Raw genomic sequence first — 15,005 nt, 5'->3', positions numbered from 1 at the left:
CAAGTCTCCTGACTACTCCTCGGTCGGGGGATGGACATATGGATGCTAAGGCAGTTGTCTGACTAGGGATGTGTCCTGGAACGCAAGGATGAACGCTGGCTGTGGGGAAGGTCGGTGCAACACACCCGAGTGCGAGAGTGCTGCACTCCACAATCGTCCTTGGGTCTCACGTCTGCTCCTCGGTTAGCGAATAGAAGTTTGGAGCTTGGGGTAGTTTTCTGAATGGGGAGGTGTCGTGAGACGTAGGGATGAACGACGACTAGATCGGTTATGGGGGAGGAGTCATATGTTGTGTAAGCTGAGGGATGAGGGGGATGTTCATCTACATCATGGCGGCATTGGGGTTTATAACATAAGACTAGATAACATCACCGAATAAAAGGTTCCATTAAACCTATTGTTTTGATAGAGTCAATCATTGTATTAGTACATGCACTCGTAACGGGTTATTATATCTCTTTCATAAACTGAAATAAAGGAATTATCCATATTTTCGTTGCTCGAAGTAACGTAACAACAAACTGACATGTGTTAATATAACATAATATATCAATCGATCGATATCACAAAAGGTAATTCAACCACTACTTCACGTAAACGAAGGAAGGAAAGTTACGAGGATATAGAAATAAAGATGTCAGAAAATTTAGTAGAACACCAGCACAACAACATATGCCACTAAAGGAGTATCAATCAATAATAATGAAATTAAGGAAGAAGTCTCCCATAGGAACATCCCACCTCTCAATCTCCGACTTTTTTATTAGGTAGATAAGAAGGACATCAATTTGTAAACCCACCAAGATAGGGTATGCCCGAAAACTTGATCCACCGGTGACCTTGGATTAGGGAATTCACTGTGTACGCTTGAGCCGTCTGCCTGTTGATGACATGAAACCCAGGCCAATTCACCCTGCCGCTGGTCCCGGCACCGGGCCCACGGTTGCCATACTCGGCATAATATAGTGTGTTCAAAAACTGGTCGCCATCCCATGGCAACCATCCCTCCGGTTTGATCAAGTCGCCGATGGTGGATTCCATGATGATGGTCCTCGAGCGTGCCTTCCAAGGCCGACCAAGGTAGCTGGGGATCGTCAACCTGTCAGGGAACAAGCGCTTGTCGGGGACGATGCGGCAGTTTTGGATCACAAGTGCGGTCTCTTCCTTCTCCTCCTGTCGTCCGTGTGCTGTCACCGTGTTCTGTTGATTGTCCATGGGGCGCCGCACCACGATGAGGCAGTTTTGAAGAATGGTGGAGGAGTCACCGAAGATGAAGTCAACAGTCCCCGATACCACACAGTTGCGGTAGAACTGCCGATGGGCCTGCACGTAGAGAGTGTCCTGGAACGCATCCATACGACAGTTGAAGAAGGCTGACATGTCCCCTTTCACACGAAGCGCCACGGCTTGGTGCTTCTCTGGTCCAGCGGTGTTGCTGAACCCCATATACTTGCCAATAAAGCCCTGCCCTTCGGCAGCTGGAAAATGCCAATTGCATAAAACTTTAGGTCAGACATGCATATGTTCTGCATCACTCTCGATATTTCATTGTCTCTACTATCAAGATTTAGTTTGGCGTAGTAAGTGTTATATAGATTGATTGCAGTAATATGTTTGCTATATCTAACTTAGGTCACAACTGATATGTCAGATGGTAAGTGAGTAGATGTGAAACGTAGCATAATATAGGATTTATGAAAGCAAAGAAGGTCAGACCGAAGGTCGCAGTATTCATGGTTTGAACGCCATCGACGTTGTTCTTGCTGCCAGTCACGACTGTCTTCCTTGGTCCATCACCATACATGAACACGTTCACCTTGTCCTTGGTGACGAGGACATTCTCCTTGTAGATCCCGGCCTTGACGTAGATCACATAGCGGCCTGTGTACTTCTTGGGCATGGCATTGAGGGCAGCGTTGATAGTCTTATAGTCTCCACTCCCATCCTGAGCCACCACCATGTTAGGCTTCAACTCACCTCTCGCACTGGCAGCCAAGAGCTTCCTGTCATGGGCCGAGAACCACGTGGGATAACCCTTGGCATCGCTCCCGTGAGACAGTAGCCGGCGGCTGGCGATATTGGTCACGTTGATGGGGACTTGGAAGTTCTTGAATAATGAACTGAGCCCATCGACGATGGCAATGGCATTGCTGGTGACCTGAGAGGCCGTGACAAGCCCGTCCTTCATGGTCGAGTGTAGGTCGGGTTGAGTGATGCTATCGAGGCAGGTCTGCTGGTAGGAGATGACGGCTGAAAGCCAGCACTTGATGTCATCGGTCCTTCTCGCCAAACCGTCAAGGTCATGAGTCTCCGAGAAGGCAGCTTGTAGCTCCTCGGTGGCATCCTCGAAGAGTCGACGACAAATGTCGAACCCATCCTTGTTCATCGAGTCAGTGGCTTTCAAACTCACGTTGTTGGACAGGTGGGTGGCAGCTTCGATTTCTTTGATGGCAACCATGAAGGAAGCTTGTATGATCTCCTTGGGAGAGGCAGAGCCATTGATGGCAGCATTGAGGGTCCGTTCGCACACATCAGCGTAGTCAGTGGAGGCGCAGATGGCCGTCACGGACTTGGAGGAGGCGACAGGGGAATCGTCACTCGCCGCCCCTATCACGGCGGCCACAAGGAGGACCGCCGAGAGAGCACCCAAGACGACCTTATTCGACATCTCTTTACGGTCCTCGTATTGTTTGCTAATCCAAGAGAAGCGTGTGCATTTACTTTGGATTGTGGACGGAGTGAAAGGAGGAAACCTAAGAAAGATACTTTGGGGACGGAGCTCCCCAAGTATCTGTCCGCCTGCCGTCGAGAGGAAGGAGAGGGCGTGCTTATATAACGGTCGAACTAACTGATAAAAAGGTAAAAGATGAGAGACCGTCGCGTCGGTTTTCTTTCTTGACTTCGTCCAGACGAACAATACGTGGATAAGAGCTCTTTTTGGCAATCGTTGCATTAATCTCGACGTTTTTTTAGCCATCTTAATTATCGGTTCTTGGCAATACATGCAGCTAAGCATAAAAATGCATGGTCTTCCCTGCAGTAAGGCGGGTAAACCGATCTCGTTCAGTGCTATATTAAGTTTCTTCGCCTCCTGGTTCGAAGGGAACGAGTCAATGGGAACGACAGAATTAGCGGGAAGCACGTCCGAACTAATGTGATTGAAAATGAAAACAATATATTTTTATGATAAAATCTAATTGATTTATGAGTCTTAAAATTGACAGTAGGTAAACACAATATTCTTTCTCATCCATTATTATAAAGAAGATAATTACAATTTTTTTCATCCATTATGATAACGAAGGTAATTGATTTATGAGTTTTAAAATTCAGGTAAACACAATCTCGTGTCCTCTTAAGACATAAAATTCATAAACTTTTTTTTATCCTCTCAAAGTTTAAAAAGATATCTTAAACCCAATGTAAGAGACTATTTTCACAAACTCCTTTCTCATCCTCTAAGATATAAAAATATATCTTAAATCCATTGTAAGAGACTCATTTTGAACATTTTGAATTCATAAATTCCCGTATTAGGTCGAAGGGATTGAGTCAGAAAACATCTCTCGATCTCGATCTTCATGTAGGTGATACTTGGGGAGCACGAAAATTTCACCTTGGAGATACTTCGGATAGTCTAGAACATACGGGTTCAGATCACATCGGGTTGATCAAGACGTCAACAATATTTTCTCCTGATATTTTGATACTAGAGGAAGGGTCCGATGTCGCAAGAACGTTTGCCTACCAACCTTCTCAATGAACGCTCGAGCGAGGAGGCTGTTTCTATATATGGATGTATCCACCTTGGCTTAAATACTATTGTGACACGGGTGTCTGCTCAACGACCCAGGCCTCTCGCCCCCGGAGGCAACCCCGAGCCACCTGCATGTCCTCGTTGAGATGTTCCTATACCTCACCCAGTAGGTGCAAACATTAATGGGAGTGATGCAAACTGTTATTCCGCTCTTGCCCTAGCAACCCTAATAAGTGAGGCTACTATCTCAACCACAATCAGCAACTCAACCGTCATCAGTACTGGCAGCCAATAAAAAACCCTAACAAGATAAAAGGGGATAGCAAAGTAATACCATGTCTAGTTTGTGGATAGGATATTCTAGTTTGACCAACGATCCTTCTCGATGGTAGAGATAGACGATATTGACCGTGATAGCCTACTCGGCCACCATAGCCCCGAGCTAACATCAATCAAGACGATGGAAAGTACATCACCCTCGATTAGCTCATCAAGTGCGTCGGCAATGCTCACAATGGCAACACCATCGAGAACGATGGCTATGCCTCCCCATAGCACCATGTCCTCGAGCTTAATGACTTCACCCCTGGAGGTGATGCCGACTACCACTTGGCCTTTCGCCTCTATCCCCTTCGTCCTCATCTTCATCAATTTCTTATACAACATGAAAAAGCACTAGAAGTTGTTGCACTTAAATAAGAATGACCCCACCATTAACCCCATCGTCAACCTTGGGATGTTAGAGGCGATCTCCTGGATCTAAACGGTGTTGAATTTCATCTTTGGCAAGATGAGGGACGGGGATATCTTCACGGTGCTAAGGACGAATGGCTCCAGCAAGTCCACCTTGATCAATGCCTTTGTGAATTGCATCATGTGGGAGTCGAGAAAATTCGACTCGCTTGAAGAGAATATGCTACGATGAAGGTGCAAGGCTAAATGCGCTTGAAACATGTGAGTTGGGAAAATCCAACCAGTGTAAAGAGAAATCACTATGGCAAAGGCGTAGGGCCAAATATACCTGAGATATGTGAGTCGAGAAAGCTCGACCCCTATGAAGAGAAATCTATCATGATAGAGGCGCGAGGACAAATATGCCCAAGACATATAAGTCAGAAAAACCTAACATGCATGAAGGGAAATCTACTATGACAAAAGTATAAAGCTAAATATGCTTAAGGCGTGTGAGTCGAGAAACTTGACCCACACTAAGAGATATCTACCATGAAGGATGCATGAAGCTAAATGTGCCTGAGGCACATGAGTCAGGAAAACTTAACCCGCGTGAAGAGAAATCCACTATGACGAGGGCCCAAGGCCAAATGTACTCAAAAGACATAAGTCAAGGAAACCCGACCCATATGAAGAGAAATCTACGATGGCGAAGGTATAAGGCCAAATGTGCTCGAGATGAATGAGTCGAGAAAACCTAGCCTACATAAAGAGAATATACTACAGTAGAGTTGCAAGGTCAAATGCGCCTGAGATGTGTGAGTCAAAAACACTCAACTCGCGTGAAGTGAAATCCACTATGACGGAGGCGCAAGGCTAAATGCACCCAAGGCGTGTGAGTCAGAAAACCCGATCCACGCCAAGATATATCCGTTATAAAGGAGATGCGAGGCCAAATATGCTCGAGACATGTGAGTTAGGAAATCCAACTCACGCTAAGATATATCTGTCACGACGGAGGCACGATGCTAAATGCGTCCGAGATGTGTGAGTTTAGAAAACCTGACCCATGTAGAGAGAAATTCATTATAGTAGAGGCGTAAGGCCAAATAAGCCAAAGATGCGTGAAGCGAGAAAATCTAACCCTCATGAAAAGAAATCCGCTATGACGGAGGTGCAATGCCAAATGCAAATAAGATATGTGAGTTAGTAAAATTTGACTCATATGAATATAAATCCGTTATGAGAGAGGCACAAGGCCAAATGTGCCCGAGGTGTATGAGTCAGGAAATTTGACCCACACCAAGATATATCCACCATGTCAGAGGCATGAGATTAAATACACTCGAGGCGTGTGAGTTGGGAAACTCGACCTGCGCCAAGATATATCTGTCATGGTGGAGGCATAAGATCAAATACGCCTGAGATGCATTAGTCAAGAAAACCAAACCCGCATGAAGAAAAATCTACTATGACAGAGGTGCAAGGTTAAATGCGCCCGAGGCATGTGAGTCAATAAACTTGATTCGCACTAAGAAATATTCGCCATGATGGAGATGCGAGGTAAAATGTTCTTGAGATGCATGAGTTAAGAAAACCCGATCCGCGTGAAAGAAATCTGCTATGACGGAGGCACAAGGCTAAATGTGCTTAAGGTATGTGAGTCGGGAAACTTGACCTACGCCAAGATATATCCGCCACGGTGGAGGCACGAGGCCAAATGCACCTGAGATGCATGAGTCAAGAAAACCCAACCTATATGTAGAATACTTAGCTATGGTAGAGTAGCAAGGCTAAATATGCCTGAGATATGTGAGTCAGAAATACCCAGCTCACGTAAAGAGAAATCTGGTATGACAAAGATGCAAGGCCAATACGCTTGAGACATGTGAGTTAGAAACTCGACCCATGCCAAGATATATTTGCCACAATGGAGGCATGAGGCCAAATGCGCCCGAGATGCATGAGTCCAGAAAACCTAACCCGCATGAAGAATAATTGATATGATAAAGGCATAATGCCAAATTTTCCCAAGACATGTGAGTTGAGAATACCTGACCCGCATGAGGAGAAATCCACTATAACGGAGGTGTAAAGCCAAATGTGCTTGAGAATCAAAGTTGAAAAAATCTGACCCCCATAAAGAGAAATCTGCTATAACAGAGGCATAAGACTAAATGTGCCCGAGATATATGAGTCGGGAAAACCCGACCTGCGTGAAGAGAAATCCACCACGGCAAATAAATAAGGCAAAATACACACATGACATGTGAGTCAAGAAAACCTGATTTATGTGACCAGAAATCTACTACGATAGAGGCGCTAGGCCAAATGTGCCCGAGACACATGAGTTGGGAAAACTCAACCCATGTGAAGAAAAATCTACTATAACGGAGGCACAAGGCCAACATGTCTAGGATACATGAGTCAGAAAAACTCAACCAACATGAAGAAATCCGCCATGAGTGAGGTACAAGGCCAATGTGCTAGAGACATACAAGTCAAGAAAGCCTAATCTGCGTGAAGAAAAATCCGCTATGATGGAGGCACGAGGCCACACTAAGATATATCTACCATGACGAATGTATGAGGCCAAATACGCCAGAGATATGTGAGTTAGGAAAACTTGACCTACGTGAAAAATAATCTGTTATAGTAGAGGCACAAGACCAAATGCGCCCGAGATATGTGAGTTGAAAATACTTGACCCGCATGAAAAGAAATCCACTACAATAGAAGCGTGAGGCCAAATGTGCCCGAGACACATGAGTTGAAAAAATCTAACCTATGTGAAGAGAAATTTGCCATGGCGAAGGAGTAAGGCCAAATGTACACAAGACATATAAGTCAAGAAAAACTGGCCTACATGAAGAGAAATCCACTATAATAGAGGCACAAGGCCAATTGTGCCTGAGATGCTTGAGTCGAGAAAACTCGACCTGCTTGAGGAAAAATCATCCATGACAGAAGCATAAGGCCAAAGTGCCCAAGACAACATAAGTCAGAAAAACCTAATCCACATGAAGAAATCCACCGTGGTGGAGGCATAAGACTAATGTGCCCAAAACACTTCAGTTGAGAAAATCGAGCCCCTATGAGAAGAAATCCGTCACGACGAAAGCACAAGGCCAATTTACTCGAGATGCATGAATCAGAAAAACTCGACCCGCGTAAGAAAAAAAAATTGCTACGACAGAGACAAAAGGCTAACATGCCAAAGATGCATGAGTCGGGAAAACCTGACTTGCGTGAAGAAGTTCGCTAAGATGGAGGCACAAGCCAATGTGCTTAAGATGTATGAGTCAAGAAAACCTAACCCACATAAAGAAATTTACTGTGGCAGATGCACATGACGAAATATACTCGAGGTATGTGAGTTGGGAAAACTCGACCTACGCTAGTAGAAATTCAATATAGCAGAAGCATAAAGCAAAATGTGCCCAAGATGCACGAGTCATAAAAACTCGACCCCCATGAAGAAATCTATTATGGCAGAGGTTGAAGGCCAATGTGCCTAAGACACATAAGCAAGAAAAATCTGTCTCACGTAAAGAAATTCGCTACGATGGAGGCATAGAATGAATTGTGCTCGAAGCATATAAGTTAGGAAAACCCGACCTATGCTAGTAGAAATTTGCTATAGCAGAAGCATAGGGTAAAATATGCCCAAGATGTGTGAGTCAAAAAAGTTTGACTTGCAAGAGGAAATCTCGAACGCTCCCATAATGAATGAACTAAATAATACACTTTGAGCCTCTCTCACAAGAATCCTGAAGGATACTTTTGGGAGAGGACAAATGATAGGGAATACAATGTCAACATGTGATCACCACATAAGATCTCAAGCACCCTCTATCCATCTGGATGAAGATTCAAAGTAGGCAAACTTAAGCTTTCTTTTTATCCATTACGATAAGGAAGATAATCATAAACTTCCTTCTCATCATTTATAGTAAGGAAGGCAATCACAAGCATCATTTTCATCTATTATGACGAGAAAGACAATCATAAACTCTTTTTTTATCCTCTAATGTTTAAAATAATATCTTAAACCCAATGCAAGAAACTCCTTTTAAACTACTAGAACCCATACTTAGGGATCTCGAATTACTAATTTGAGCAATGAAAGGACCAATTGAAAAATATCTCTCGATCTCAATCTTCATGTAGGTGACATATTAGGAGTATGATGTTTTCACCTTAAAGACACTTTAGACAGTCTTGCACATATGGGTCCATATTACGTCGGGCTGACCAAGATATCAATGATATTTTCCCTTGAACAAAGTATTATCAATGAAAACAATATTTACTATCATAAAAGTACAAATTTGTTAAAGGAATTTATGCTTCAATTAAGTGAAACATCTAAATAGTGAGGAATTGTTATCAAGGGAAGCAAGTAATCAAAATAATTAGGATCAACTATACAAGCAAGATTGAAAAACCCAAACAAGAAATAGAAAGGAATACAGTACAAATGTGTTTTTTATATAGGTGATACAAAAAATACTTTTGATTAACGATGCAAACAATCAGAATATGAAACATTAAATCAAGGATTTAGATATTGAGCCAAGGAATCCGATGTAAAGCTATAGAATTTGATGTTATATCAGAAAATAAGATGTTAAGTCTAAGAAATAGATAACAAGCCAAAGAATTAGACATTAAACTTAAGGATTATATCAAAAAATCAGATATTAATTCTAAAAATTCGGCATCAAGATAAAGAATTAGACATAAATCCAAAAGATTGAACGACAAAAAAGATATTGATAAACATATCATAAAAAATTGTCGATAATATAACTAACTGAATGTTAAGTTATATAACAACAGATTTATCCGAAAATTTTGTTGATCCCACCTCTCAATCTCTCCGTCTTTCGCTTTATTATTTTCATCATCATATCCACACGTCTCTTACATCTTATATCTCAAGATTGGGTGTACGCATGCAAGATAGGAAGGACATCAATTTTTAAACCCACCAAAATAGGGTATGCCCGAATACTTGATCCACCGGTGGTGACCTTGGATTAGGGAATTCACTGTGTACGCTTGGGCCGTCTGCCTGTTGATGGCATGAAACCCAGGCCAATTCACCCTGCCGCTGGTCACGGCACCGGGCCCACGGTTGCCATATTCGGCATAGAACAGTGTCTTCAACAACTGGTCGCCATCCCATGGCAACCATCCCTCCGGTTTGATCAAGTCGCCGATGGTGGAATCCATGATGATGGTCCTCGAGTATGCCTTCCAAGGCCGACCAAGGTAGCTGGGGATCTTCAACCTGTCAGGGAACAAGCGCTTGTCGGGGACGATGCAGCAGTTTTGGATCACAAGTGCGGTATCTTCCTTCTCCTCCTGTCGTCCGTGTGCTGTCACCGTGTTCTGTTGATTGTCCATGGGGCGCCGCACCACGATGAGGCAGTTTTGAAGAATGGTGGAGGAGTCACCGAAGATGAAGTCAACAGTCCCCGATACCACACAGTTGCGGTAGAACTGCCGATGGGCCTGCACGTAGAGAGTGTCCTGGAACGCATCCATACGACAGTTGAAGAAGGCTGACATGTCCCCTTTCACACGAAGCGCCACGGCTTGGTGCTTCTCTGGTCCTGCGGTGTTGCTGAACCCCATATACTTGCCAATAAAGCCCTGCCCTTCGGTAGCTGGAAAATGCCAATTGCATAAAACATGAGGTCAGTCACATCGGGCATGCACATGTTTTGCTTCACTCTCGTTATCTCACAGTCTCAACTATCAATATCTAATTTATTGTAGTACGTGCTATATAGATTGATTGCAGTAAGTGAGTAGATGTGAAGAGTAGCATAATATAGGATTTAGGAAAGCAAAGGTCAGACCGAAGGTCGCAGTATTCATGGTTTGAACGCCATCGACGTTGTTCTTGCTGCCAGTCACGACTGTCTTCCTTGGTCCATCACCGTACATGAACACGTTCACCTTGTCCTTGGTGACGATGACATTCTCCTCGTAGATCCCGGACTTGACGTAGATCACATAGCGGCCTGTATACTTCTTGGGCATGGCATTGAGGGCAGCGTTGATAGTCTTATAGTCTCCACTCCCATCCTGAGCTACCACCATGTTAGGCTTCAACTCACCTCTCGCATTGACAGCCAAGAGCTTCCTGTCATGGGCCGAGAACCACGTGGGATAACCCTTGGCATCGCTCCCCTGAGACAGTAGCCGGCGGCTGGCGATATTGGTCGCGTTGATGGGGACTTGGAAGTTCTTGAATAATGAACTGAGCCCATCGACGATGGCAATGGCATTGCTGGTGACCTGAGAGGCCGTGACAAGGCCGTCCTTCATTAGGCTATGGTCCATGATCATTTGGTGTGATTGTTCATGTGATATGTGATTACTTATATACATACTAGATACTTTATATATATATATATATATATATATATATATATATATATATATATATATATATATATATATATATATATATATATATATATATATATATATATATATATATATATATATATATATATATATGATGCAGATATATATTTAATATGTATGTGTGACATGTCATATTAGGAGATCGAATCAAAATCCTCTCATGATAATATTAAGTCGGTAAGAGTGAGGTAATTAGATTCGACCTTCCATTGTTATAAAGAGAAATTAATTTCTAACATATGTTGAGTTGGTCAAGTCACTCGAGGCTCACCTATATTACGATTTGAGATATTGCCTATGACATAGAGATGTCAAGTGACCTGAGAACATGGTATGCTTAGTCGAGTCCCTCGAGGGCGTATCATCAAATCAAACTTATCTTATAATGATAGTGATGACTTAACCGAACATAGTGGTTGGTTAATGGTTTAGAGGCAGAATAAGATGAGAATCATAAAGAGTTATGATCAATAAAAGTTGGCTACCTTTTCGGGCTTAGTATGATTGGTTGAGTCCCTCGAGGTTATATTAAGACATTGATTGGATCCCGATCCCCACTAAAGATCCACCGAGGGTTCTCCAATTCACATACAGAAGGAAGTTGTTTTTCGTGAGAAAAATAGTGGGAGTAGATTTAGATATAAGTTCATAACTTGATTGTTTAATTTTTGGCAAAAAAGTAACGATAGTGATGATTTAACCGAACATTATGGTTGGTCAAGTCTCTCGAGGCCATGATGGTTCGGAGGTTGAACATAATGAGAATCACAAAGAGTTATAATCAGCAAGAGTTGGCTACCTTTTCGGGCTTAGTGTGATTAGTTGAGTCCCTCGAGGTTATACTAAGACATCGATTAGATCCCGATCGCCACTAGAGATCCACCGGTGGGTCTTCGGTTCATATACCGGAGAGAGTTGTGTATTTTATGAGAAAATGGTAAAAGTAGATTAAGATAGAAGTTGATATCTTGATTGTTTACTCTTTGACAAAATATACATGTTATTTATTTCTGTTACATCTTTTGTCAAAAACATTTGGCTTTCAAATCCCTTATATGACATACTTGATGTCAACCATCTCATTGGTCGAAACTATATGGATTGGCTCCACAACTTGAGAATCATTCGCACGATGGAGAAAATCATGTATGTCCTTGACACAATGATGCTCACGCCTAAAGAAGGGGCAAGTGAGGATGAGATCACTTGCTATATAAAGTACATAGATGACTCCACTCTCGCTCAATATTATATGTTGGGTTCCATGACTTCCGAGTTACAGAGGCAGCATGAAAAGAAAGATACTAGATCCCTTCTCCAGCATCTTTGTAAATTGTTTAAGGAAAAAGGAAGAACTTAGTGATATAAGATATCTAAGAGTCTTTTTCGTACCAGAATAACTGAGGGGACACTGATTAAGAATCATATCCTTAAGATGATTGAGTGGATAGAGAAGCACATGGGTCTAGGAATGTTCCTAGAAGATAACCTGTGTGTGGATCTTATACTTCAGACTCTCCAAGATTCCTTTTCATACATCATTATGAATTTTAACATGAACAAGCTTAAGGTGACTCTACTTGAGCTCTTCAATATGTTGAGGGAGGCTGAGAGCACAATCAAGAAAAAGAAGCTAGTTTCTATGCTGGTTAGACCAAAAATAAAAGGAAGCCAACGAAGTCCCTTAAGAAGGGCAAGGGTAAGGGCAAATCGGGCAAAGCAAAGATTGCTAAAAATAACTTGATAAAGGACAAAGACTAATACTTCTACTATGACAAAGATGGGCACCGAAAGAGAAACTACAAAAAGTATATTATAGAAAGGCAAAACAGAAGCTTAGAGAAGCTTTAGGTACATTCATGATTGATCTCTATTTGTTAAAAAATTATGATAGTGCATGAATAGTGGATATCGATAATGCACCTCATATCTGTAATTCATTGCAGGTTCCGACAAAACCTAAGAGATTGGTGAGAGGCAAGGTAGACCTCAAGATGGGAAATGACACAAAGGTTGACGTTATTGTCGTTGGAGAAGTCACCCTACAATTGCCTATTGGAGCTTTACATACATTATATGCTAATTATTTTGTTCCTTTAATTATCAAAAATATTATTTTTATTTTTTGTTTGATAAATAATGGATATATATTAGTTTTTAAGAATAATAGTTTTTCATTGATCCTAGATGATGAGATCATTGGTAGAAGAACATTAAATAATAATTTATTCATATTAGATATTCCTCTCCATGCGCACCATAAAGCTGCACTATGAACAAGAAGGGGCTAGTCGTTCTTCTTGACCATACGCCCCAAACTGAGGCTATCGATTGGGAAGGATATAGGAGGGAGTAGAATAGGAGCGGCCCAGAGGAGACTAGCCTATGCCACCTTTTAGCCCCTCGTATTTATAGAGATTCATACCACTTAACCATAATGGATCTTGTCTTATTGGGTACTAGAGCTCTATCTAATTACCAAAATCTCTTAAATTAGTATATCTCTATCCAATAATCTCTATTTAGTTGTGTTGTGTCTCACTCAAAAGATCCAATAATTTTGAGGCTTACCAGACATCCAGTAAGATAGGAGCTCCAACGGATATCTCATATCCGAACATCTACTTGTTGCAATACCTACCATATATTTGTATGACCCTCTAGGCCTAATATCGAGCTGGCCATGAGTTGTACCTATCAGAACTCCTTTTAACTCAGTGAATTATTATCTTCATAATAATTCACTCGACTCATCGACTACGGACGTACTAGGCCACTACGCTATAGTCCCCAAACAATACAAGTGAATCTAATCCATTGGACTTGTCTATCTATAGTTACCATGTATCTATAATCCCACAGCCATCTAATATTCTAAAGACTATATACTAGGCATGGTGGTATCAAGCCTATACAAAATCTATTCGAGTCTCGCTCTAATCAGATTTTTCCAGAAAACTCTTTCTCTCTCAATCTGAATGACCCTTGCTAGGGATTTGCTTGAGCAAAAATATATTGTATATTCCTCTCATGACACCGAGAGTGAATGACCCTCTATCGATACTATTACCCTCGTAAGGTTGGCTACTATTCTCGATGACCAACTGTGCTAGATTTGAAACTTATAGACCCATAAGTCTAATATCAAGGAGTAGAGTATTTATATAGGATATCCTTGGTATCCCAAGTTTAAGGACCAAATACACAACTGAGATGATGGAATAGCTATTTAATAATGAGGTATCACCAATCATCCAACATTCAAAGAGCGGATCAATCAGTAAACTCATTCTTCAATGAGCACATGCATTGTATCCCTAGTGTCCCCACACAAGCAGTTATGAGACCAGCCACCTCCATCATATGGACGAATATACAACACACAAATCTATTCGGTTATCTCGATATCCCTCTCAACTAACCTATGATCGAGACTATTTAGAGTTTGTGTTTAAAGGTGAATCAGTTTCATTATCATGATCTCATCACAATCCGATTCATTGCATAGATCCATGGACATTATAATATATACAACATATAACATAAAGTGAGGAAATAATAATAATAATAATAATAATAATAATAATAATAATAATAATAATAATAATAATAATAAGCAAAAAGATTGCACAGCGTGTCACATGTCTTATAGGGCACATATGACTAGTAAATAGAAGGCCACAGGGATCAATCTTATTATCTCATGTTTACCGACTTGATATTATTTTATAGAGGTTTTTAATTTGGTTTGGTGGTTAAATATTATCCCCAACACTCCACTAGCTTTTACTATCGATCTTCTTTTCAATGGCTGAAGATCAACTGCCCTTATTACAATCGTTTCCCCTTTCACAAGCTCCGGAGAGAACCTTTACAATCCTTTTTTACAAAGGGCCCCATCGAATTGTCTGGTATGTCATTAGGTTATCTAGCACTTCGTTTGAGCCTTCATCGTATTGTCTTTCTTTCGGCGTATTGCCCAATCCATTAATATGTTGACCTCTCATAAAATCCGATCTTCTTGCTGTAATACTCGATCCTTCTAGCCCGATGCCCGAACTAATGGCACGAAGTTCATCCTCTGACATATCGACCAATCCTTTGGCCCGACATCCAATCTCTAACATGTTGC

General features: G+C 41.7%; 2 protein-coding genes across 2 annotated transcripts; both read right to left on the bottom strand.

Annotated features, from left to right (window-relative positions):
• Positions 1–673: 673 nt before the first annotated feature.
• Positions 674–2,683, bottom strand: LOC135640084 (pectinesterase-like). The gene is made up of 2 exons (XM_065154215.1): positions 1,717–2,683; positions 674–1,478 (listed from the first exon to the last, which is right to left on the bottom strand). The coding sequence occupies exons 1-2, from the start codon at positions 2,666–2,668 to the stop codon at positions 784–786; spliced, it is 1,647 nt and encodes a 548-aa protein (XP_065010287.1). The 5' UTR covers positions 2,669–2,683; the 3' UTR covers positions 674–783.
• Positions 2,684–9,385: 6,702 nt separating this feature from the next.
• On the bottom strand, positions 9,386–10,771 carry LOC135641484 (pectinesterase-like). Its single transcript, XM_065156846.1, has 2 exons — positions 10,300–10,771; positions 9,386–10,104 (listed from the first exon to the last, which is right to left on the bottom strand). The coding sequence occupies exons 1-2, from the start codon at positions 10,769–10,771 to the stop codon at positions 9,407–9,409; spliced, it is 1,170 nt and encodes a 389-aa protein (XP_065012918.1). The 3' UTR covers positions 9,386–9,406.
• Positions 10,772–15,005: the final 4,234 nt, after the last annotated feature.

The sequence above is a fragment of the Musa acuminata genome, chromosome BXJ3-6 (assembly GCF_036884655.1).
Source record: "Musa acuminata AAA Group cultivar baxijiao chromosome BXJ3-6, Cavendish_Baxijiao_AAA, whole genome shotgun sequence".
In the NCBI taxonomy this organism is placed as follows: Eukaryota; Viridiplantae; Streptophyta; class Magnoliopsida; order Zingiberales; family Musaceae; genus Musa; species Musa acuminata.
The sequence above is the reverse complement of the archived record's forward strand: the minus strand, read 5'-3'. Positions and strand labels throughout refer to the sequence as shown.